We start from the raw sequence: 25,431 nt of genomic DNA on the forward strand, positions 1-25,431 counted from the left end.
CCATTTTATAATCAAGTGATATGTCGGGTTTTTTTGGTTTTATGTTTGTAATATAAAAACAATTGGGGGATTCATTTTGGGACTTTATGTGCTTGTTAGCTTCAATGTTGTTCATTAAGCATTAAACGTGTACTGTTAGTTATTGAATTACATTTTGAAATTTCGTCATGACAATTACCAATTCCAGATTGTATTAGTGGACGGATAAAATTAATTCTGCCTGCAAATTATATTGTAGGGTTCAATATTTCAGACTTAAGAGCAACATACAAATAATTATAAATTGCCGCATACAAATAAAACTAATGCATGGAAATAGTTGTTCCATAAAAGTAATCAGCCGACCTGATAATTACGAACAACCTGATAATTACGAACAAGCAGGATTTTTACATAATTGTTACATAGAAGCCATAACCATATATCCACGTGGACAAAATAGGTAAGTAAACAATATCCTTGACAACAACAAAACAGATAGTCTATTTCACTGATAATAATCTAATTGCCTCATTCCCATGCCTCAATGCCCCATCAACCTTAGACAAATCAACAGTACACAAATCACCAACAAAAAAACCAACAAATATGTTTGGATCTTTAGTTTGCCCCTAAGTAATGACACTTCACATTTCAGGGAATGAACTTGTTTATACAGCGCAGGTAGGACCTCCCTTCCGCGAGCACATGTTTCTTTGTCATACCATTGGAAAAAAGGACATTGGCCAGCTTTCTGTAATTACACAAAAAAAAATCTGATAATTACGAACAAGCACAAAGTAATAACTATTTCGTAAAACCAAATTATCCAAATTCAAATACCTTTTTACGGTCATACATAGCACACCCATAGAATCGCCGGCCAGGATTTTTTATAGTAGTGGATGTTATAATTGGGCTTGTAAGTCCGCACCTACACTGCACAGGTTCCATATCTTCTTTCACCGATGATGTCATAGATGCCGACGACATTGACTGCTCATTCTACGGTGAAACCCACAATTATTAGAAGTAATCACAATTCCCTAATGTGTTTCACTAATTAAAATTCACAAACCTTTTTCATCTTCCCATCGTAGAATTCGCTTTCATTGTCTCCTATCCCGAAATCTTTCTTCCTCCTGTTCATCTTATAATATGAACCTAACAATATATAACTGACATGTGAGAGAATAATCAAGCTCATAAAAGAAAAATAAAATCAAGCTTGCCAAAAGATTATTCTCATGTCCCTACAAACATGCAAATATGCAGTGTAATCAAGCATGCAATAAGAAGAAATTAGCCATAGCATCCAACCACGTATATAATACTGCTCAATTGTAGAATGATGAAACTTCCCTAAAAAAATTTACAAAGTCATTAAAACCCAACCAACCACAATCTATCATATCCCAACAATAATACCACTTTTTTCTCCATTGAAAAATACTTTTCTTCCAAATGTTAATGCTAATATGATTAACATTTCTTTCAGTAATTGACCTTTCTTCTCATCAACTAAAAAAGGTGGCAACAATATTGGAGGACCTAAAAACAAAGACATGCATAGAAAAGTATGGCAAGTATGGCATGAACTATTAGGTAAAAAAAAAAATATTCAAAAAATACTGCTCAATTGTAGAATGATGAAACTGGCGTAAACTATGCACAAAGAATTCCTATTTTCATGTCCTCGGCAATCCACCATTTGAGTAGAGAAGCAACAAAATAAAATAAATAATTATACAGATCAAACAATCCCCCTTGACCAACTTGCCAGTGCACACGAAAAAAAACCAGTCTCTTTCCAGGACCACAACCAAGGTGGACCACACCCACTGCCAATCAACAATAATATTGGCTCAAAAGTGGAATATTCGACAGATGTTGGACAAAAAATGGTTGGGGATGGGGTTTCGACCAAAAGCTTCCAACACAACAAGAAATATCTAAACACAACTATTAAAGGCTTCCATTTCAGTCAATCAACAAAACCCACAGAGAAATTTCGGAAAATACCTTCGTCGAAACCAGATTTTTCCGATTCAAAATAGTGTGAATCGACAGAAACGTAGCCGGAAAAGTGACGCCGGAATTGGTGGTCCAAAATGGTGGGTACTGTCGCCGGTGGCCTCTGTCGCCGGTGGGTTCTGTCTCCGGTGGTTCTGTCGCCGGCGGGGTCTGGGTCGGTGGCGTCTGCTGCGTCGCTGGCTTGCCGCTGGTTGTCTCGGGTGGTTCGTAGCATCCGTATGGTCCGTATGGAAGGGTTTCAAAAAAGAAGCCATCTAGTTGTATAAAACTCACCGTTTTGGATGGTCCAAAACGGTGAGTTTTATATCCTACGTGTCCAATGTGAACACGTAGGATACAAAAATTCCACTTAGGTGGACTTAAGTGAAACGGTTCGTTTCATTCAAATAACGGCAGTTACCAAAAATTAACGGTATGAAGTTTCTAGTAGTTTCGAGTGATCAAAGGACTAAATTTTCGAAAAAAAAAACCCAGGGAGTTTTTAATAAAGGCGCGTTTACCTAAGGATTTTATATACAATTTCCCTATATTTAAAACAAATAATTTAGTCTTATCTCAAAAAAAAAAAAATAAAACAAATAATTTAGATTGCGCAGTCTTACTGTTTACCACTTTTAAAACATCTAATTTTACCTTAATTAGTTGTATTTGATTTGATGATAAATGTTAATCTAATTATTTAAAGTAAAAATAACAATAATTAAAATCTAATTATTATTAAGAAAAAAATCATTCCATAAATGGCGAGGCAACCACAAAAAAAAAAAAAAAGAACAAAAAAGGCAAATTTTCGACAAACAAAATAAAAACCCAAAAAATCCGGGGGGACCGCCCAAATCAAACGACAAGCAAACACACCACTTGGGCCTTTGCTTTGCCGTGAAAGCAAAGTTAGAGATTAAAGAGTTCCAATAGTAAATAGTGGAAGAATAGAGCTTTAGAGAGAGAGAGAGAGAGAGACAGAGAAAGCAGCAGTTATGCGTTTTGTTTTTATGTTCATCAAAGAGAGAGAGAGAGAGAGAATAAATGTATGCCTTTCCCTCCTCGCGCCCATCGAAAACAGAGAGCCAACTTCCAACTTTAGAGAGAGAGAGAGAGAGAAAGCGATTATCCATATAAATTTCCTTTTTTTTTAAAAAAAATTTTTTTTTCTTCATTTTTGCTTGTAATTCATAGCTGCTATCTCTATATCTCTTTCCCCGTTTTTTTTTTTTTTTTTTTTGGTGTGGTGGGTTGAAATTGGGAATTTTTGAGGTGTCAAATGATGAGCTGGAGGAGAGTATTGAACTCCGTTCAGGCCGTAGCAGCCCACAGCCTCCTCTTGTGCTTCACGCTCTTGCTCGTCCTCAAGCTCGACCATGTCGTCTCCTACTCCTGGTGGTAAGTTTTTTTTCTTCTTCTATATATTTGCAGTTGTATGTGAATCCTTTTCGGTTTTGCATTTGGTTGTTTTTTTTCTTTTATGGTATTTTTTATTTGTGGTGTTTGGTTTTTATTGGATTGGGGTTATGGATTATGCTTGTTTTTCATAAACTGTCAAAATTGTGTGAATGTATTTTCCATTTTGTATTTGGTTGTTTTTTCTATTTCAGTTGGTGTTTGAATTCGTGGGTGTTTTGGTTTTTAGTCGATCGGTTTGGGATTTTGATTGTTTCAAAAAGGTAGGGAGGTGAAAGTGTCAAAATTTTATGGGTTTTGTTTCAGGTTTAGTGTGTGTGTATGCGCGTGGATGTATTTTCCATTTTGTTTGCTTGTTTTTCTTTTTTATTTGGTGTTTGTATTTGCCGGAGTTTGGTTTTATTGGATTGGTTGTGGATTTGATTGTTTCGAAAAGGTGGTAAGGTGGAAAAGTGTTAAATTTTATGGGTTTTGTTTGAATTTTGTTTAGAGCAATTATTGGGTGAAGCAACTCATGGGCTTTGTGTGTGCTTGTGTGTGTTTTTCCATTTTATAAGGTTTGTAGTGGTTACTGGTTAGTTTAGTTGTCCCAACGAACGTATGCCCCGCTCTCTTTTGGGAAGTAAATGGAGGAAATGAATTATGGGACCTACAAATCAATCATTCTGTTATTTTGATTTTTTTTTTGATGGTGAAAAACTGGTGGCCGAAGTGCAAAATACTTTTTCCTGAATAGATTTATTGTGAAATTGTGTATTTGGTCGGGAAATAAGTGCATCTTCTTTCTACTGGCAGTTATAATGTAATTGTGTTTAAACAAATTTGACAAAATTGTGGAATCAGAGAACATATATAAATTAAGAAACAAGTTAAACGAGAAAAATATGTGATATAATTATGATTATGAATGTTTGGGGTACAAATGATAATTGTCACAAAAAATAGCATTGAATTATATGCCAGAGCTGAAAAAAATAGGGTGCTAGTGTAACTTACGAATCAGAAAAACTCATCCTGACATTGTAAAAGCATAAGAAACAAGATTGAAAGGATTGGGAATTATTAGTGTGTCTAGTCTTTTGATTGTTAGTTGATAGTAAAGCTTAAGTTCATAATAAAGCTGTAGGTAGTTACCCTTTTTCATTTTGGGCTGGGTTTGAAGGTTTGTCCGGTTTGAGGTACTTTTGTTGTGAGAGTTGTCATAAAAAAAATAAAAAAATAGTTTACTTCTCATTGGCCTTAAATTGAAGGTTGAAAGTAATCTGCTCTGGATTTTGGGCCTAATGGTTAGATAATCTCAGAAAGCGACATGTTATTGTGATGAACATATGTTGTATGTGTAAGAGAAGTGAGGAGAAGGTGGACCATCTTCTTCTTCATTGTGAGGTAGCTTCTGCTTTGTGGAGTGTCATCTTTGGTTGTTTTGGGATGTCTTGGGTGATGCCTAGACGAGTTTTCGATTTGTTTGCCTGTTGGTGGTCTTCTGGAAGGAGGGGGAGTGCCGCGGTCTGGAAGATGGTGCCTACTTGCCTTTTTTGGTGTTTATGGAGAGAGAGGAACAACAGGTGCTTTGAGGACTTGGAGAGGTCCTAGGAGGACATTTTATCCTCTTGTTTCCATACTTTGTATTTTTGGACTGTAGCGTATGTGTCCCTCGTTGCTGATTAGCTTTGATAATTTTCTTGTTCACTTTTCCATTTCTAGTTAGGTGATCCCTTTTGTATACTCCCTGTGTACTTTGGGGCACCTTACGCTTTTAATAAGACTGGTTATTACTTATAAAAAAAAACACACTACAATTCAAGGGAATTAGCCTCAGTTATTTTCTAGTTTGATGTGCTGGTGGTAAATTTAATTTGATTAGGAATGCTTATGTTAGGAAGATGGTATTATATCTAGATAAAGCATGAAGGGTTTTGAATTATACACTCCATACTGGGTGATCTTGAATGGACCTATCACTGGGTTAGGTATGCGGTGAAATTCGGTTTCTCACTTGTTGGATAGGTTTCTTTTTCTCCAGATTCAAGGACATGTTCAAAAAAGCAGTTCAAGGAGCAATACCTACACCAATGCAGCTCATCTTCAAGAATATTGGAGCACGATTCTATTAACTAGGGGTGGTTCTCCTCATAATGGTTAAAATATGAGGCTTTCTCATCAATCATTCTTACAAAGTTGCTTGTTATGGTGGGAGACTTGCCTAGTGTTATGTTGCAAAAGTTGTATTCTATGAGAAACTGAAACTTACCCTAAATCACTAGAGTCAACGTAATACCAAGGCATTTGGCATATATATAATGTATGCATGTATCTTGCGTGTGCCTGTGTAGGGACTCATTAGACATTAGCAAAGCAACCCAAATAGATGAGAATTATAAATTGGAATGATTGGATATATTGAATTTCAATTTATATATGTTATTTAGTGAGTCAATCGGGATAATCATATGATTAGAGCTAATCAAAGTTCAGTTTTTTGGAAACTTTGGCCAGAAGAGGAAAAAGCTTGAGGTTAAAATCTAGAGTGGGATTGAGTTTTACAAAATTGCTAATGGAGAAAGAGAAGTATTTTGGTATCTGGTTTAACAATCCAGCAATTTGTGGGCGGTGTGTATAAACATTGCCATTGAGATTGAGCTGACTGGCAACCCTATTTAAAGTCGCAATGTTTAGCCGTACTTTTAAGTTCTTTGGTGGAGCCTTGCTGTTGGTTTGAAAGTACAGTGGCTAGAGTGATCCTTCCGAATGATGTAAGAGCGGGTCTTTTTGATTATGGGAATGGGCATCTTTCAATTTTCAAAGATTATGTGAAATTATGGACGGAGATTTAACAAGGGCAACGGTGGAATTTCTTCCCTGAAATAATTACTAATAGCACTTGCTCAACATTTCTTGCCCTTTTCTTTAAAGGATGGCCAACTTCCAGTAGTTTGGTGTGAAGCTCTCTGAAGTGATCTGACAAAGTCTTTCTGTGCTGATTAAAGCTTGTGGTCATATTCTCTTTAACAAGGTGTGGCTGGGGGATCCAAATATTGGATGTTCTGTTGATAGCCTGACCAACATTTAAGACTTAAGATCGGGTTGAGAAAGGTTTAGATTTACTGCAGCAAAACTTAAGTGGTTTGTTAAATTATTAATTGAGGAGTAAATTGTAGATTTGCTGGGTTTATAGAAAATTTATGATGTATTCCAGTAATTAGCCTGAGTTGTAATATAGCCTAAACTATGTTGTATGGGGTGGTTGACAAAACAATCCAAAACTGTATAATGGAATTTCATCTTCTTGAATATAATTTTTGAAGATAATTGATGTGCTACTGTGTTATCATTTGAGTACCTCAGGAAAAAAATGACATTCTTGTAATCCAAAGCTTGTGATACACATAAATTGTTTATAAATATATTGAAAAATCTCTCCCCATGTCATCACCCGGTCTCTCCCCCAAGAAAAAAGGCTTAATTACTAAATCTATTAATTTCAATGTACAGGATTATATTTTTCCCGCTTTGGATATTTCATGCAGTTGTTGCCCGAGGACGATTTTCATTACCTGCTCCATCAGTTCCACATAATCGTCATGTATGTCATTATGCTTCTCTGCAATACCGGAGATTATTTTGTGGGACTGATTCATATATCAGCTGTGTGAATATTAAAATCTCAAATCTATTTTTTGATAAGTAAATTGTATATATCAAAAAAAGCGCAAATCTATGATCATGATCTGCAATTGTATCCACTAATATTCTCTTTCTTGGACAGTGGGCACCGTGCCATGCCATTGTTGCAACACCATTGCTTATTGCATTTGAGTTGCTCCTTTGTATATATCTTGAGAGTTTTTATGGTAAGCAGCTAACACCCTAGCTTTTTAGCTAACCATTGGGTATTGACAACTGGTACTAATACAGTTTGTTTGTTTTTACTTTTCTTTTCATGCCCTGGGAATAACTTTGGTTTTTGAGTTGTTAATTACATTAATTCATGAGCATTAGTTTTTTTCAATTATCCAGCTCCTAAGCTTTATATCATGTGATTGATTCATTGTGCTAGAAGGCCTTTAATTCTTGCCATGATGGCAGGAGTTTGAGTTCTTAAAGTCTCAACTTATTAATGCATTACTTTTCGTACAGTTAATGGTTCTGCAGCTGTAAACTTGAAGATTGTCTTTCTTCCCTTACTGGCACTTGAAATAATTATTCTGATTGACAATTTCAGGTATTTTCTTTCTCATGAATTCTTTTGTTTTATTTGTTCGTGCTTTATTATATACCATTCCTTCTTGAAACAGAGATCATAAACTTAACTCACCTGTTCTAACATATAGTAAGTATAGTGGAAAGCAAATAGCATCGCTTGGTTTTCATCAGATGCACATCTTAGTTCATTTGAGTTCATTTTTGTTGAACTTGAATGGAATACTGAGTTATTGATACATGCAGTTGAATGAGCTCGTCCTGTTATCTTTCTCTGCTGTTTCTTTCTTTGTCCCCTTTTCAATTCCAAGGATTCATTCTTTACAGACCCTGAAATGAATTTCTTTCATTTTTATGCAGTTTGTAATGCAGCATATATTGCTTCTAACACATTTCAAAAATAGAAAGATATTCAGTTCAAATCCCTCTACACATGGATAGCAGCATTCAATAGTTTGCCATTTTCTAGTTTTCTTAAGTTTTTGGATTTTTGTTCTTTTTCTCCATATTAGGGGTTTGGCTTATATACTTCCTGTGTACTAGGGTTGCGCTCCTTTGCACTATTAATGAGATTGAATAACTTATAAAAAGAATAGAAAGCTTACTTTAAAAAAGAAGAAAGGATGATTTGAAGATAAAATGTGAAGTTTCTATTTTTAAGAAAAGAGAAATAAGTTCAAGTTGGGTGACTTCTCTTTTATACTTCCTGTGAGAGCACCTTATGCTTTTAATGATATCTCGATTACTTATAAAAAAAAAAAAGGAAAAAAAGAAAGGAGAAAATAAGTTATATGAGGGAAGATCTTGTGAATTTACCTTTTGATAGAGAAGGGTAAATGCATTGCAAACATCTATTATTGCATTATTTTTAAAGATTTTCCTACATTAGGAATGTGGTATTATGTCGGGAAATGAAGATGTGACTGATCTAAAACTATGGTTACTTATAGCTGAATTAAAAGGTGTAAACAATATAGTTTAAGGGTATATAAAATTAAAAGGGTTTTTCAATTTTTTTTTTTGTCTTGACAATTTATAGTAAATATGTTTTTTTGATAGGTAAGTAACTGATATTATTAAAAGCGTGAGGCGCTCCAAAGTATACTGGAAGTATACAAATAGGATCACCTAACTAGAAGGGGAAAAGCGTACAAGGAAATCATCATAGCTAATCGAAACCGGAAAAACATATGTTACAGTCCAGAGATAGAGAGTATGGAAACAATAGGCTAAAGTGTCCTCAAAAGACCTCTCCACATCCTCGAAACACCTATTATTTCTCTCTCCATATACACCAAAAAAAGCAAATAGGAACCATCTTCCAGACTGCAGCACTCCCCCCCCCCTTCCTGCAGACCACCAACAGGTTAGCAACTCGAAAACCCGACTAGGCATCACCCATGATAACCCAAAACGGCCAAAAAAGGCACTCCACAAAGCAGACGCCACCTCACAATGAAGAAGAAGATGATCCACCGTCTCCTCACTCTTCTTGCACATCCAACATCTGTTCACCACAATCACATTTCGCTTTCTGAGATTATCTAAGGTCAGAATTTTCCCCCAAGCTGCCGACCACACAAAAAACGCTGCCCTCGGGGGAGCCTGTGTCCACCACACGCTCTTCCAAGGAAACCTCCTCCCTTCAGAACATGCCAAGGAGAAAAAGAGAGATTTGACCTTGAAAGTACCTCTTTTGGAGGAGTTCCACCATAATTTATCTTCCGACCCTCTTCTTACTCTAGTAGAATGTAACACCTGAAAGAAGGCGGCAAAGGCCTCCACCTTCCAATCATGAGCCTCTTTGGAAAAACTCACATTCCACTGAATGGACCCACCTAGCATCTCCACGTTATCCACAACTGAGGCATCCTTTGCACATGCAATACTAAAAAGGATCGGGAAGGCTATCTTGAGAGCTGAATCTCCACACCACCAATCATGCCAAAAACTAATCCTAGTCCCATCCCCCACTTCAAATCTCGTAAAGCCTTTGAAAGTTTCCCACCCTTTCCTAATATTCTTCCATAACCCCACCCCACACGTCCCTCTAGGCTCAACAGAACACCACCCTCCCCATAAACTTCCATACTTCGCATCTACCACAACTCTCCACCAAGCATCTCTTTCCTACCCATAATGCCACAACCACTTCCCTAAAAGAGTGCAGTTGAAGACCAATAAGTTCCTAATACCCAACCCTCCTTCCTTGATCGGAGTGCAAATCTGCGACCACTTCACCAAGTGGTATTTGAACTCTTCTCCTATCCCTTCCCATAGAAAATTGCGTTGAAGCTTCTCAATGCGCCTAGCAACACTCACCGGAATATGGAAAAGAGAGAAGTAATAAGTAGGCAAATTAGCAAGAGTGCTCTTGATAAGGGTGACCCTACCCCCTTTCGACAAATACAACATTTTCCAGCTGGCTACCTCCCAATGGGAGACCAAGATACTTCACTGGCAAAGTAACCGCCTCACACCCTAAAATACCGGCTAGCAAATCCACTTGCTCCATAGTCCCCACCAGAATAAGCATCGTTTTAGCCAAATTAACCTTCAACCCTGAAGCCGCTTCAAACCACAGAAACAAACACCGCAAGTAATGTAACTGGGCAGGCCTAGCATTGCAGAAAATCAAGGTATCATCGGCAACTAAAAGGTGAGAGATTGTAGTGTTGCCGATTTTGAAGCCTTCTAACAGCCCCCTCTGAACCGCTGCCGAAATCATCCTACTCAAAATCTCCATCACAAACACAAACAGCAAAGGAGAGAGAGGATCCCCTTGTCTCAAACCCCTGGAGCTGCTAAAAAAACCTTTGGGAGACCCATTTACCAGAATCGAAAACCGCACCGAGGAGATGCAATGTTGAATCCAAGAACACCATACCCCTCCAAAACCACATCTCCTTAGCACATACATCAAGAAGCCCCAATTCACATGATCATAAGCTTTTTCCAAATCCATTTTGCAAATGACCCCTGGCTCCCCAGATCTCAGCCTACTACCAAGGCATTCATTAGCAATCAAGATGGGATCTAGAACCTGCCTACCTTTGATGAAAGCATTTTGCGACTTGGAAATGATCTTATCCAACACAACCTTCAATCTGTTTGCTAAAACCTTGGCAATAATTTTATACATACCTCCCACAAGGCTAATCGGGCGGAAATCCTTGAGATTGGTGGCACTAGGAATCTTCGGAATAAGCGAAATGAAAGAAGCGTTGAGGCTCTTTACAAACATCCCTCCAGCATGGAAATCACTAAACACCCTCATAATATCCTCCCTCACCACATCCCAACAATCTTGGAAGAAAGCCATAGAAAACCCATTGGGGCCCGATGCCTTATTGCCATTCATCTTAAACACGACCTTTTTAACCTCTTCCTCTTCAAAAACTCTCTCCAACCAGCTAGCCTCTTCCTCCGAAATGGAATCCAAAGAGATACCATCGACCAAGGGCCTCCAATTGTGTTGCTCAGTAAAAAGCTTTTGATAGAAATCGACAATATGCTTACTAATCTCATCCTGATTCAAAGAAAGATTATCCCCAATCATCAAGGTCTCTATCGAGTTAAATCTTCTGTTAGAGTTGGCAATGGAATGAAAGAATTTGGTGCACTTGTCCCCTTCCTTCAACCAACACACCCTAGATTTCTGTCTCCAACTTATCTCCTCCATAAGAGTACACTTCTCTAATTCTCTCACAACCTCGGCCTTCCTCGCTAACTCCTCCTCGATCAAAGCCCTACTTTCTTCGTGCTCATCAAACACCCGAAGATCTTCAAGAAGCAACCTCTTATTCCTCTCAATGTTACCAAACACTTCCTCATTCCAAGTCTTCAGATTCAGCTTTAGGGCCTTGAGTTTGCAAGCGAAGACAAAGCTCGGCGTACCTTGGAACTCATAAGAGTCCCACCATTGTTTCACTAAGGCAACAAACCCATCCGCTTTAAGCCACATATTCTCAAACCTGAACGGCCTTTTCCCCTGGGATACCTCCCCCAACTCAAGAATGATTGGAAAGTGATTTGAACAAAGACGAGGAAGCCTCTTCTGCCTCACCCTAGGAAACCAGGCTTTCAATTCTGGAGAAACAAGAAACCGATCGATCCTAGACCATAGCGGAGGATCTTGAGAAACTGACCAAGTGCAAGCACCCCCTGCAAGAGGCAAGTCCATAAGCCCTTGTTCATAAATAAAATCAGGGAAGCTCATCATAGCAGAATCCAGACTAGCTCCTCCTGATCTTTCACTAGGGAATCGAGTAACATTGAAATCTCTCCCTATACACCATGGCAAGTTCCACCAACTAAGAACACCGGCCAACTTGTCCCAAAGGAACCTTCTATCCCTATCAAGATTTGGACCATACACTCCTACAAATGCCCACACCGAGAGATCTACCACATTCTTGAAAGACACGGCCATGGTAAACTCCCCTATACAGACATCGATCTTCTCCACCACCCTAGTATCCCACATGATTAAAATTCCTCCTGAGGCTCCACTTGAATCCAAACAACACCAATCCACATGATTTCGCCTCTATAAACTGCGAACAATGTTTCTAGACATACTCCGTATCTTGGTTTCTTGAAGGCAAACAACATCTGCATTCCAATCCCTAAGCAAATTACTCACCCTCAAGCGTTTGTCCCTCTTATTCAACCCTCTTAAGTTCCAAGAAAGTATACTTATCTTCATAAAACTCCGACATTCCCCCTCCCCTTCCTATTACCCCGAGTCGAGCTCCCACTTCTAGCATCATAATTCACCGAGTACTCCAAATTCCTCATCTCCCTTTTCCCCTTAGTGCCACTACTTGAATTAGTTACCATTCCATTATTTCGGCGCTCCTCTTCCAGAGAATTTAGCAATGCTAACAGCTGTAGCTTATGACCCACAAACGAAATCCCCAAGATCGGATAAATCTCATTGGCACACTGAATAACCCAATCTGAGTGTCCTGCCGCACCCCCTGAATTAGGATCATAACTGTTCAAAGGCGAAGGCCTCTCTGTTCCACCCGCCCCTGCCCTCCCATCTTCCTTACTTCTAGCGTCGTCACTGACTTCCCCCCCAGAACTCATAGCTACCATCTGACCAGCCCCTCGAGACTCAATCAAGCCTGAGCACTTGAATCCTAGATTAGAAGGATCACCATCCCAATATGAACAAAAAACATTCAACCCACCATTATCCCCTTGTTCCTGCATATGACCCAGACCCTCACTTGCCTGACTGTCAACCTGTACCACTTCGCCGGCTGACCAGGGCACCAGAATACCCTCACTTACTATATCTGGCATCACTGGCATCCTCTGGTGCAAGGCAGCGTCCCCACTACCCAGAACCACCTTCCCCGGCGATCCTCCAGCTCCAGACGCCTCCTCGGGCTCAACCCACTCAAGATTCTCATCAGCGGCACTCAAGAGATTCACCTCTGGCGATGTCTGGTTTGACAGAGACTTCCCCCTATCCGTAATCACGACCGCCAGAGCTCTAGGTTTATCGCCGACCAGTTCTGTGGCACCAGCGACCACCACGAAAGGCCTCTTCGGCGTTGTCTGACACGAAATAGTCTTCCCTCCGGCCTCTCCGGCTTTGTCTGGCACGACCTCCAGAGTACAACAGCTACTTCCGGCCTGAATCGACGTTCTCTCCCCACCGGAAGACACTCCGGGTCCATCAGTAAAAACTTCCACTGAAGCTGGCGATATCTCCTCTCTGCGCGCCCCTACCGCCGCTGACGTCGACGCACCTGGGTCACCTGCCGGACTCCTTCGACAACCCTCCGGCGAACCGATCGATCTTAACGGGTAAGAGGACCCCGTGGGTCTTACCCAGTTAAGACCTGACGAGCTTGGGCTGGTCTAACCTAGACCCAGGCCCACCTTCCTACGCCTATACACAGCCACCACTTTCTTTTTGCCCTTAAGCTTTCTTGTGGGCCGTTGGCCTCCCCCCTTAGACCTATCCTTCCCCTCCAGATCATCACCCTCCATATTCATCTTCTTGGGCCGGGCCTCCCCTTGCTTGGATGAAATCCCTCCTGCCAGACCACAGACGCACGCCCCTCCAGCCCATGAATAATCATTTTTCTCTCCCAGATTTTTAATAACAAATTCAATCCTATCTAGACCCACGTCAATCTCTCCCCTCAGCCTACTCAACGACTCCGTCGCATTAATTAGTTCAGTTTTCACACGAAACCAGTGCTGCACTTCAAGCCTACCTATCCCCTCCCATCCCTTCACGTGATCAGCTCCAATTTCTGATATTGTCAGCTTTGCCGAGGAATTCAAACTACTCGCCGGAGGCGGTATCCTGCTCGCCGGAGCCCAGTTGCGAACATCCCGTGGCTCCCCTGCCTTCAGGTTGTCCAATCCCACCACGTCAGAAGATTGGTTCTTCTTTGGTCCCTCCACGCCACCCCCGTCAGTCTTCGCCTTAATACTTGCCTTATGTGAGCCCATCTCCTTCTCCGTGTAAGCATGGAATTGCTTATCCTTCTTTGCAGCGGCCTCCTTCAACCATTTAGGTACCTTGGCAATCGGCTTGGAGTAATCAACAAAACAATCATCTGCTGGTTTCAATGATGATCCCAAAACTTCCGCAAAACTCCTTCTTCCCGCCCCCTCAAACTTGTTCTTCTCTACCCTGACCTCCCTGACCTCGCACAGGGAGGACTTAGCCAGACGCACCTCTGAGATGAAACATTCCCAACCTTGTCCAACTCGTCCTTCTGGTACAATAATCGAACCTGTTCTCTGCCTACCCTCAAACTCTTCTACCCGTCAGAAAACGCCCATTCCTGTTGGAACATTTCTGCGCTATTATCCGTGGAAACCCTGCTCTGGATTGGTCCCAAAAAACCTCAGACGTTTCCCCTTCCACCAAGTCTTCCACAATGCGCACCAACCACATCAACTCATCCTTTTTAAAAAAAATGGATTTTTGCAACCTACTGCTTCTTTCAAATATCCTCACCCCTGTACTTTTTATCAGCAGCTCAAACTTCTTGGACTCCACAGACCACCTTCTCGCATCCGCCATAACACCAACCGAACAACTAAACAATCTAGACACCCTAACAGATCACTCGCGCCACCCACACGCCTGCACTCAGGCTGTGGTGGATGAGAGCGAAGAGAGAAAATTGATATCAATTAATACATATATCACCAAAATAGTAGAACATACATTGTCTGATTTCAAAAAAGTCCATTTTAAAATATAGTTATATATATAGTAGAGAGAACTCAAGAACAAAAGCTTCAGCAGCATCAACTCATTTTATAGTAAATATGTTATGTTCCTATTTACCTTTGCGAGTATGATATTGCCGAGAAGTAAATGTCCAATCAAAATGTCGCCTTCTGCACACCCCCCCACCCCCCTGCGGTTCAAATGGCAAAACTCTTATGCTGAATTTCTTAGGAGGGATTCTGAATTTTAATATTTTATAAATATAGAACATTGATTAAAAAAACAGTGAAAAAATTTACCATTATCAAACTAAGAAGAACGATTTTAATATACACTGAAACGACTGTGGCTGCATGCTATATAGCAAGTAACTACTATAAGTAACCGATAACAGGTACACAGGGTTTTGAGTTATAAAGTAAAAAATAACTGCTAGCTTCTAATGGATGGCAAATTTCAAGGAATTATTAATGGAAGAAGGTTGCCAATTGGTTGGTAAGCCTTCTGTCAGGCAATGATTCTCATTGAACTCAACAGTGTGTAATGTAAGTCGATGGTGGAAGAGGAACTTGAAGTTGGAGCATTAGATTTGGGAACATTCCAGAGCAATGAGCCCTAGAACTTAGAAGTGACTGAGATACAAGTTTTCAGTTGTTCAATGACAAACACCAGGAGTTCAAATCTTCAACAATGTCAGAAAACCCAAGATTATGCAAATGAAAGAGATTTTGAATAAATTAACATCCTAAAGAAAGAAAAAATTAGAAATTAAAGAACTATCTGGTGTATTGTAGAGAGACTTAAAGATTTAATGTTGGTGAAGCTTTGCTGGAAACTTTGAGCCCTTTGCTGAATTCCACGTTCATCCCTTGCCCTCCTCATTTTTGTTGTGGGTTTTGGGGTACTAGTGCTTGAATGTTCAAATGGTTACTGCTTTTGGTGTTTTCTAGAAGATAATTTCATATCTAATTGACGTTACCACAAACAGTTATTACAAAAAAGACATTTCGGTTTTGTTTGGTAAGGTTCACACCTTGGAAGAATTCTGCCACTTTCCTTCAACCCTGTGTCGTAATTTCTTCACCTTGTCTTCATTGCCTATAGAAACAATGCTGGATCCTGCAAATGTTTTTCCAGGCAGGAGTATGTATGGAAGAGTTCATTTGTACTGTGCTTTATTTGAGTTAGCTTGTCCATCCTGGGTAATGATTTCTTTCCTTTGGTTCTATAAGTTTGTACGTTAAAAGGTGCACATATTTGGGGTAGTATTTCATGAAACAGTAATTGTAGATTATTGCTTGAACAACTAATTTTTATCCCTTCCTATCAGCCTCTTTTTGACAATTATATTTGGCTTGGTAATTAACTCATGCACCTAACCGGAGTTGAATTTGTGATCTAACTCACCACCCCATACTTATGGGAGCTAAAAGTGCTATTTGCCCCAAAGGCCTTCGGTACTCTCTCACAAGTCACTATCAGACATAAATTTCAATTTAGTATCATGATTTTATTGTGAACAAGTATGCTTCAGGCTTTGTAACTGGTATTCATTTCTTTCACAGAATGTGTAGGGCTCTAATGCCTGGAGACGAAGAAAGCATGAGTGATGAGGCTATATGGGAGACACTTCCCGTAAGTCTATTGAACTAGTTGCTTAATTGTCTAAGGCTTGTCTTATATTGCCTATTAATGATTAATGGATTAGAAGTCATATGATTATCCTGATTGCTTTAATATATCTATGTACTGTTGTATTTATTTTAATTAATTAGTGTTGGGTCCCTTCCTGTTATTTGGTGTTAAATCCTTCTACAGTGTAATGAGTTGTCATGATGGTTTCTGTTTCTCTTGGAAGAGTGTTTGGCAGACTAAGGTTTCGTTGAGGGTGGCCTGTTTTGTATGGTGGTCGGCTGCCCTAGGAAAGATCCTTTTCATGGACAATCTCCAGAAACGGCACGTCATTTTGGTTGATAGGTGCTATATGTGTAAAAGGAATGAGGAGTCTGTGGACCATCTCCTTCTTTGTTGTGAGGTTGCTTGTGCCATTTGGAATGTTTTCCTCATTTGATTTGGGTTGTCTTTGGTTATGCTTAAACGAGTAGTCGATTTGTATGCTGCTTGTTGGACTGCTGGCAGCACTTGGAGTGCACCTTTGTGGAAGGTGGTGCCTTTGTGCCTTTCGTGGTGTTTATAGAGAGAAAGAAATGATATAAGTTTTGAGGACCGCAATAGGATTTTGGAGGAGATAAGTCTTTATTTTTCAACATGTATCTTTGGACAGCTGTTTATGTTTTTCCTTTGGTGATTAGTTATTATAATTTTCTTGTTCTTTTTGCCCTATCTAGCTAGGTGGCTTCTCTTGTATATTTCTTGTGTAAATGGGGCGCCTTATGCTTTTAATGATTACTCGATTACTTATTGAAAAAAAAAGTAATTAATAAAATGTGAATGAATTTAAATGAAGAATAAGATGACAAGAATGTTCTAAGTTAGACCTTGAGAATTTTTGACATCTTGGAACTCTACAAGCTTTTAAAATCTATATTGGAAGAAATTAAAGTTATATAGCAGAAGTCTTGTAATAATGGACTATATGAAACATTATAGATATTTTTAAAGGAAATGATGTGAGAAACAATGTAGTTGGTTTTTTTTTTTTTGTTTTTGGGAGGGGGGTTGAAACAGTGACCTCTTGGAGACTAAAAAAAATGACTGGTTGTTTTATTCAAAGCATTTGTATTGAAACAATTCTTATGAGTCTGCAAAATTGATGTCATTCATGCATCTTGTCAACGCTTTGCTGCTGGATTCCTCTCTGCTTCTAGCAAGATGCAACCTCTCTGCTGGATTACTGTTGCATGGGACTTTTTTTTTTGTTAGTAAATGCAGCATTGGTGAGCATCTGGGGCATTTAATGATATCCATTGGTATTTAAAATGAATCTGTTGGTTAAATTTTGGAAATGACCAATGATTTGGGTTTACATCCTCTGCTATGCTTTCTGTTCATGTGCTTTATAAGAGGCACATTTCTGGATATTAACTTTAACATTCAAGTAGCATGATCACAAACTTCGGCTTTTTTTGAAATGTGTTGGTTTGTAATATCAACTCCTGGTTTTAATTTTGGTTGTGAATCTGTCTAGCATTTCTGAAAACAATCTGGTGTCCGCCCTTTATGTTCTCTTTAAAGAGTTTCTCACTGATTCAAAAAGGACTGAAGGATTTGCCAATGTATTGATTGTAGCACTTTTGGGTTGCAATCTCCATGGTCTTCTTTGCTGCTGCTACCATCTTCACCCTCCTAAAGCTTTGTGGTAATTTCTCTTTCTCCATAATTTTCAAACATAGCTACAATAAATGCACTATAATAAGTAAGGACTAATTTTTTTCTTCTCGTAAGCTTTATCTTACGGTCTCATGATCTGTTGTGTTATTACTGCCATATCATTTATTGGATAGCACCATTTTAATGGCCATCTTAATCTACTTTATATTTTTTTTGCTTGGAATTCTTTCGTGCATGACCAGACCTATTCCTTTTATAGAAAAGTAATATTGCTAGATTGACGAGTTACCCTTTTTTTTTTATTATTATTTATTGTACACTACCCAGAAAATGCTGCTAAGAAAATGCAGTTGACTTCTTTAGGAAAGGCAAGGCTGATGAATTAAACACCACTCAGTAAGTTGAAGCAAATTGTTTATATGCAGCCTTCTCATAAGGGGGGGGGAAAAGAGAAAAAAGGAAAAAAGAAGAAGGAAAAGTCTTCGTTCTTTCTCTGAGATTTGTTGCATGGATACATCCATATTGTATTCGTATCCTGTAACTTTTTTTAGGGTCTCGCTCCCTGAGTTCAAGAGTATATACTCTTGCGTTATACGGTCCTATGTGTCATAGAGAAGTGTCTTCTTGGTTATGGCCAACTAGGGCCAATCATGGACTGGTGTGATTGGTATTTTTCACGTTGTTCTGATGACTTAACTAAGGCTGTTGGTTATTTTAAAAATTGTGTCAAGCCGCACTGATTAGTGTTCCCAAACTGAGTTGATTCGCATGCCATCAGTTTGGTGGGGCTTGCCAGGTCGGTTTGGGCCTTTTTGAGTGTTGAGTTCTGGTTTTGTTTGGTGCATTTGTGCTTTCAAGTTCAGTCATTAAATTGGGCCCAAACCTGCGCTGATGTTTTGTTTGAGCGTTTGAGTTTTGAGTCCTGGTTTAGCTGTGTCAGCTCATAATAGCCCATTGCAAAATTGTAATGTAACTAAAAGAACCTGCTCATTTCTAACAAGGAAGTTGCACTTACATATATATAATATTTAGAAAAGGGGATCCAACATTAACACTCTGACTCTCTACCTTCAAATTGGTTTCTCAGGAATCTAATGTGTTTTTATTCCCTCCATGCCCCCATCCTAAACCAAAGGTTCCCATAACTTCACTCAAATCTATATCCTTAGCATCTGATTAGATCCATAATATAATTGCCGTCCCCTTCCCGGCTATTCAATGCCATCTACCCTACTCCAAATTCAGTTAGAGCAATCATTTTTTCTCTTGCAAAGCAACACAAAGCAAATATTTATGATACGGACAAAAAGACTTAAGAGAATAAAGCTTAGCGAAAAGAGGGAGAAGCCAAAAGAGAAGAGGATGAAGCTGGGAAAAAGCTTTAGAAAGTGGGGAGAAGCAAGCCAGAAGAAATTAGGGGAAGGGGAAGACAAATTCATGTCTCACAAAATCTCAATTCATCATAAACTCCTCAATACATCAGAAAAATATGTTTAAATAGGTGAGGGCTAAACCCTAAACCTAACCCTAGTAGTTCCTAGGCTGACAGCCCATAACATAAAACCCAAAATTATAAAGGTAACATAACCCGTCTGAAAATAAATGACATAAATAAAACCAAAATACAACTAATAAAAAGTCCAATTAGGCCCAATAATAATTCGTAGTGGCCAGTGTCTGATGTCCCCATCAATTTAAAGCTAGGAAGATACGTAACCTTAATTTCTATTTATCTTTTGTTCTTCAGCAATGGTTGAAGCACAAACATGGACAACACAACCAATGAGCAACCTTGGACCCGACACAAGCACAAAAGACTAAGTCATAGACATCTTGGCTACCCCATCAAGGGATGAGTGTTGATGATGACCTAGTCACACTAGAGGATAATGAAAGAGAATATTAAAATATTAATTAAACAATTAAATTCATAATTTCCTATCAATTTAAGCCTCTGGGACAACTGGTGATTTTACATGGTATCATAACAGAAGTCCTAAGTTTGAATCCTTCACAGCTGATCTCTCATTTTAGTTAAATATTCCATGTGTTGAACCTCACTTGTTGATATGGAGTTTGAACCCTACATGTGAGGGAGAGTGTTAAAATTTAATTAAATGATTAAATTCACAATTTCCTATAAGTTTAAGCTTTTAAGACAGTTTAAGCTTTCAAATTGAGCATTGAGCCTGAGCCGAAGGCGTTGTATACTTGAAATGGAAACAACATGCTGTCATTAGACTATCAAAAACTGATTGATTTTGGTTGGTTTCTTTGACACCTTGATCAGCCCTAGGCTGATCAAGTTGTTGGAACATTATTGTTGGCGCCTTCAAATCATAATCTCAAAAAGCAACACTTTATTATTACTAATATGGTGATGCTTCACTCCAAAACTTGATTCCACGCTTCAAGTGTGGATGCTTGAGGTTCACCATCCGTTTGGCGAAATTTGTTATTGACTAAACCTTCAATTTCCATGTAACATGAATGGAAGAAACCAATTTTTATGTCACCGTCCATATCCGAGAGACATGAATGAAGGAATCCAATTTTTCTTTCTTTCATTAATGGAGTAGCTTATCATAGGATGAAAAGAAATAGACAATTTTTCATTACGCATTAACAATAAGAAAATTTTGTAGGAATATTATGTTCTAATTACATATTGCTAATTCTTAAGGTGTTAGTGTCCTAATTACTAACTGCCATGTTGTGTTCTTTTGTTTTTCTTTTTGCATTTTACAGTCCCTGGTGAGCCGTGTCTTCATTTATTTATTTTATTGTTTCCCTGTATTTACTGCCTGTTGAATGCCTTTTGTGCTTGTTGAGGATTTCTCCATAGAAGATTTTTCTTTATTGGAATTTCTAAATTCTTGAACCTTACTAATTTTTGGTGGATTGAGAGTCCTTGTTCAGGACAATGGTGGGTTGCTGTGGTTTCTCACATTTTTTATGGCTTCTGCCTCTTTGTCATTGCTTTATATATTACTCCTGTATATTATTTAATTGAGTACACATGATGTAACAGGTGATGTAGGTGCTCTTGGCTGGTGGGACTTATTTATAAATTTTGGGTATGATTAATGTACTCTAATGTCATTTATACTGTTTAATGTGTAATTTTTAGCAGTGTTTCCTTGAACATTGGTACATCAATGTTTATCTTCAAGGTTTGGAATGAAAAATAAATTCTGAACCTTTTCTTTTTCAGTATTGCGGAATGCTTTTCCTTTCTTGTTTGTACAAAGTGGTCTAATCCGGTGATTCATAGAAACTCTCGCACAAGGGAAGCTAGTTCATCTTCTACAACTATTAGGTATATTGACTGGACCAATGGTTTAGTAATTTCTCCAGAGGAGGATCAACAGCAAGATAGAATGTGCAGTCTGCAAGACATTGGAGGCCATATCATGAAAATTCCGATAATTGGTTTTCAAATCCTCCTGTGTATGCGCCTAGAGGTATGCTTTTTTTTGAACAAAAAAATATAGGTATGCATTTTAAAGTTGTGGTAATGCCTAGTCTTTGGGATATCTTATCAATAGACGTATGTTGTTTCTGATTTCAGGGAACACCTGCTAATGCTAGGCATATACCACTGCCAGTTCTTTTCTCTCCTCTTTTCCTACTGCAAGGTGCAGGTCTCCTATTTGCTGCCTGTAGGTTGGTGGAGAAAATTGTACTTTTACTTCATAGTGGAGTTGGCACAGGATTATATTTTCGATTTTCTGCAAGTGCTCATGACTGCTTCGGGTTCTTGCACCATGGTTCCAGGTAATGACTTCTTCCCCCTCCCATTGAAAAATCTTGAATAGGCAGGACTGAACTTACTGAATCCATAATGCAAAAATTGACTGATGCAAGTGCTATGGATTCCTAATCTGAAAATCTTCAACAACAGGCTACTGGGTTGGTGGTCAATTGATGAAGGCAGTCGAGAAGAACAGGCCCGACTATTCCAGCAGGGGGCTTCTGGGTTAGTATTCCTTTTACCTGTGCTATAATATTTTTAAGTGTATATGCAAATGTTATAAATGTGTTTTGGTTGCATATGTGAACATGTGACTGAGTGACATGGTATCCTTTCTTTTATGCAATAAAAAATTTATTAAGAGATAAAAGAATTAATAGGCAAAAATATAATTTAACAATAGATGCAAAATCACTGAAATCAGTAAAAAAAATGCAGAAAATTTGCTGGTGTAGCAGTACTCCAGAATATGAACATACTGCGGCAACTAATTGAGCTTCTTTTTTTTTTTTTTTCCCCGCTGGAGGCATGAAGATATATGAAATAAAAATGCTTACTTTAGAGAAAGAAAAATTATTTATTCTGTTTGAAATTAGTTTTTCCGATGCATGTAGGATGCTGCATTTGATTTTTTTTCCTGTTTGGATAACATATTTGAATCACATTTCTAATGGCCTTTCTATTTTTTTTTTTTGAGATATTCTCATATATCTGGTCCTTAATTTTCCTTGATTCGCCATTAGTCTTTAATAATAAGGAATACTTGTGCCAATTTCCTACCGGATTTTGAGAGATTGGTTACTTGCAGGAGCATTCCACTTTTCTACTGAAGAACAAAATATAATAATAATGCCACTTAGTAATGTCATGTCATTTTTTGTCATTGTCTACTCCCTGTTCATTGTTGTCATGTGCTTGACCATATAGTTTCACGCAAATTTTAGTGTCAATGGGTAATGTGCATTGGATATTATTAAATTTTGACTACTGATAACTAGCCAGAGATAATCTTCTAATTTGGATTGTTACAATCACATGAAGGCCATTTATGAAAATGGACTGTCCTTATTTCATGTATCATGTGTTCATCTTTAGAACATTATGATACAGCTTGAAAGTGCAGTCATTTCCTTTCTGCCTGTGGGTGTCATTATATCTTTACTTTCCATAGGAAATTCATCAAAAGGTTTTGCACTCTGCAATTCTGCTGATCTTTGTACATTGATTCCTTGCCATACAGGTATAACACTTTCTGTGGCTATCCACCTGAGATGGTGAAGAAAATGCCTAAAAAGGATCTTGCAGAGGAGGTGATCATAATTCTCTTGGCATTTATTTGTTTGTTTCTTTTTGCAATCATAAATTATTTCTCTATATGCATTTATAGATGCATGCATACACATATACATTTTTACATAGATGATAATATTAATACCTATAAATATCTGATTAAATTTCCCCATTATTGATTTTGCTTATGTTTTACCTGTTGTTTTCATTGGTAAATTTCAGCAAATTCCAAAATTATAAATGACACAACTACTGTTTTCATTTGTGTTGTATTTATGATTCATTTTATCTCAGGTTTGGAGACTGCAAGCAGCTCTAGGTGAGCAGACGGAAATCACAAAATACAGTCAACAGGAGTTTGAAAGACTTCAAAATGTAATTTTCTCATCCTTGACTACTAGTTTAACAACAATGTGCAATGATGTGAACTTGTGAATTTGTGAACTTTTTGCATTCAGAACCATTGTTTTCTGTTCTTGGACAAATTAGTCTCATAATATTATTGAAGGAAAAGGGCAAAGCCCTTGTACACAATTTAGTCTCAACTTGAGAATTACTTTGACCAAGATGCAACTAGGATTTAAAGTTGACATATGCTGAATACCCTCATGTCATTTCTAGAGTTTAGACTTGTATACATTCTCACAAAAGATTCAAATTTTTGTAATGTGTGAGTTTCAATTATAGGCGATTATAAATCTTGGATTAATATGCATGTCAACATTTAGTTAATGAGCATCATTGTAATTCAGAGTTCTCACATCCAGAATTTTTGCGGCCTTGTTGTCTAACTTTTCAGAATACAACTCCAATTTTTATCTGTAGGGCCTTAATTTATTCAACAATTGTTCTCATGGTTTTAGGAAGTTGTGTTGAATTAAGAATGTGCATAATTTTTATGCAGACCCTAATGGAAAGTTGAACGTGCAACTGAATGAAGTAGGGAAAGTGGTGGTGATAATGATAATGACATAATTAGCCAAAATTAAGTTTTTGTATATGGGATTGCCTCATTTAAGATTTTCATGCAAGCTCAGAATCTAGATGATTTTTGCAACTCGAGAGGTTTTTACTGGAAAGTTTTTTATAATTATTTATGTGTTGTCCCAAGGAATACTATTTGAATTAAGAAACTTAATTTGCAAGGAGTATAACATGAAAGGTAGTATTTATGTAATCATTACTTTATACATCTGCATTGTATCAATTATCTAAGCGCAGTGGGTAATAACATTTGTTACTCTCATCATAATGGCTGTTAAAATGAGATGTGCAGAAGGTGTTTTTGATGAAAATGATTGATTTTAGATATCCAAAGTCCATACAGTTACACCAAGGCATTCATTGTTAAGTGCAAAACCAGTCCCACAAATATTGGTGTGTTGATTTCATCTGAAACAAAAGGTACTGTGAATGCATCCTCAATTACACAACGTTCGCCTGTCAAATTGGAAATTGATGTCTTGGGTGTCTTTTGTATGTGCATGTGTATTGAGGCATCCATGCTTGTTTGAGATCCTGTTCATTTTGAAAATTGCTTCTAATAAATGTGAATCCACCTCAATGCATTAATGTTGTCCCGATGCACTGGCCAGGAAAAGGTTTTATGTAGGGTTTGCTTTGAGGGAGAGATTAGTGTGGTCCTACTTCCATGCAGGCATCGTATCCTTTGCAGGTAGCTGTTCTTACCTTGATGCTCCTTCTTACTAACATGCAAACTTCATTAATCTCAATCCTTTTTACTTTTTCATTTTTCTAGTATGGTTTTTATTGTTTCCTAATGCATTGCAGTTCCTGCTGTGAGAAGTGTAAAAAATGCCCAATTTGCCGCATCCCTATTGACGAGCGCTTGCCTGTATATGATGTTTAGATTTTAACTTGCCCTGTTTGTTTTCTAAGAGCACAAATTGGAGCCGCATAGAGAAGGTAAAAAAAAAAAAAAACAACTGGAGAATGTTTATTACAGTTTCACACTTTTTACTGAAACTTGTACAATAGTGAGTGTTGCTTGTGCAAGTTAACATGACAAGGATTAGGTCATACACGAATTGCAGTTGCTATAACTATACAAAGCTTGGTTAGCTGTTTTTCAAAAAATTTTCCTCCTAAATTGTAAATATACTAAAACTTTTGTATGGGGAAATAACAGTAATAGCAAGTTGCAAGTTCTTTTCATGCCGTTTTAACAGCAATTGTGTTGATGTGAGCTGTATTCTGTGTAAAAAACACTAATTTTATCTTCATATGTTATGTGAAAAAGACTGACACCACA

General features: G+C 38.1%; 1 protein-coding gene and 1 long non-coding RNA gene across 3 annotated transcripts; one reads left to right on the forward strand and one right to left on the reverse strand.

Annotated features, from left to right (window-relative positions):
• Positions 1–900: 900 nt before the first annotated feature.
• Positions 901–2,047, reverse strand: LOC132183657 (uncharacterized). Its single transcript, XR_009440503.1, has 3 exons — positions 2,002–2,047; positions 1,058–1,143; positions 901–984 (listed from the first exon to the last, which is right to left on the reverse strand). It is a non-coding gene; the product is annotated as an uncharacterized LOC132183657 (long non-coding RNA).
• Positions 2,048–3,013: 966 nt separating this feature from the next.
• Positions 3,014–25,334, forward strand: LOC132184744 (uncharacterized). Of its 2 annotated transcripts, XM_059598484.1 has the most exons (14): positions 3,021–3,393; positions 6,904–6,994; positions 7,178–7,262; positions 7,549–7,633; positions 16,390–16,459; positions 18,074–18,143; positions 21,147–21,192; positions 21,330–21,579; positions 21,687–21,892; positions 22,020–22,094; positions 23,110–23,179; positions 23,454–23,534; positions 24,755–24,834; positions 24,951–25,334. In XM_059598484.1, the coding sequence occupies exons 1-14, from the start codon at positions 3,275–3,277 to the stop codon at positions 25,027–25,029; spliced, it is 1,407 nt and encodes a 468-aa protein (XP_059454467.1). In that variant the 5' UTR covers positions 3,021–3,274; the 3' UTR covers positions 25,030–25,334. The 2 variants fall into 2 exon arrangements, with proteins under 2 accessions (XP_059454468.1, XP_059454467.1); XM_059598485.1 differs by lacking the exons at positions 24,755–24,834; positions 24,951–25,334 and adding an exon at positions 24,436–24,748 and having other exon boundaries at positions 3,014–3,393.
• The last annotated feature ends 97 nt before the right edge of the window (positions 25,335–25,431 follow it).

Source organism: Corylus avellana, chromosome ca6 (genome assembly GCF_901000735.1).
Source record: "Corylus avellana chromosome ca6, CavTom2PMs-1.0".
NCBI classification, from domain to species: domain Eukaryota; kingdom Viridiplantae; phylum Streptophyta; class Magnoliopsida; order Fagales; family Betulaceae; genus Corylus; species Corylus avellana.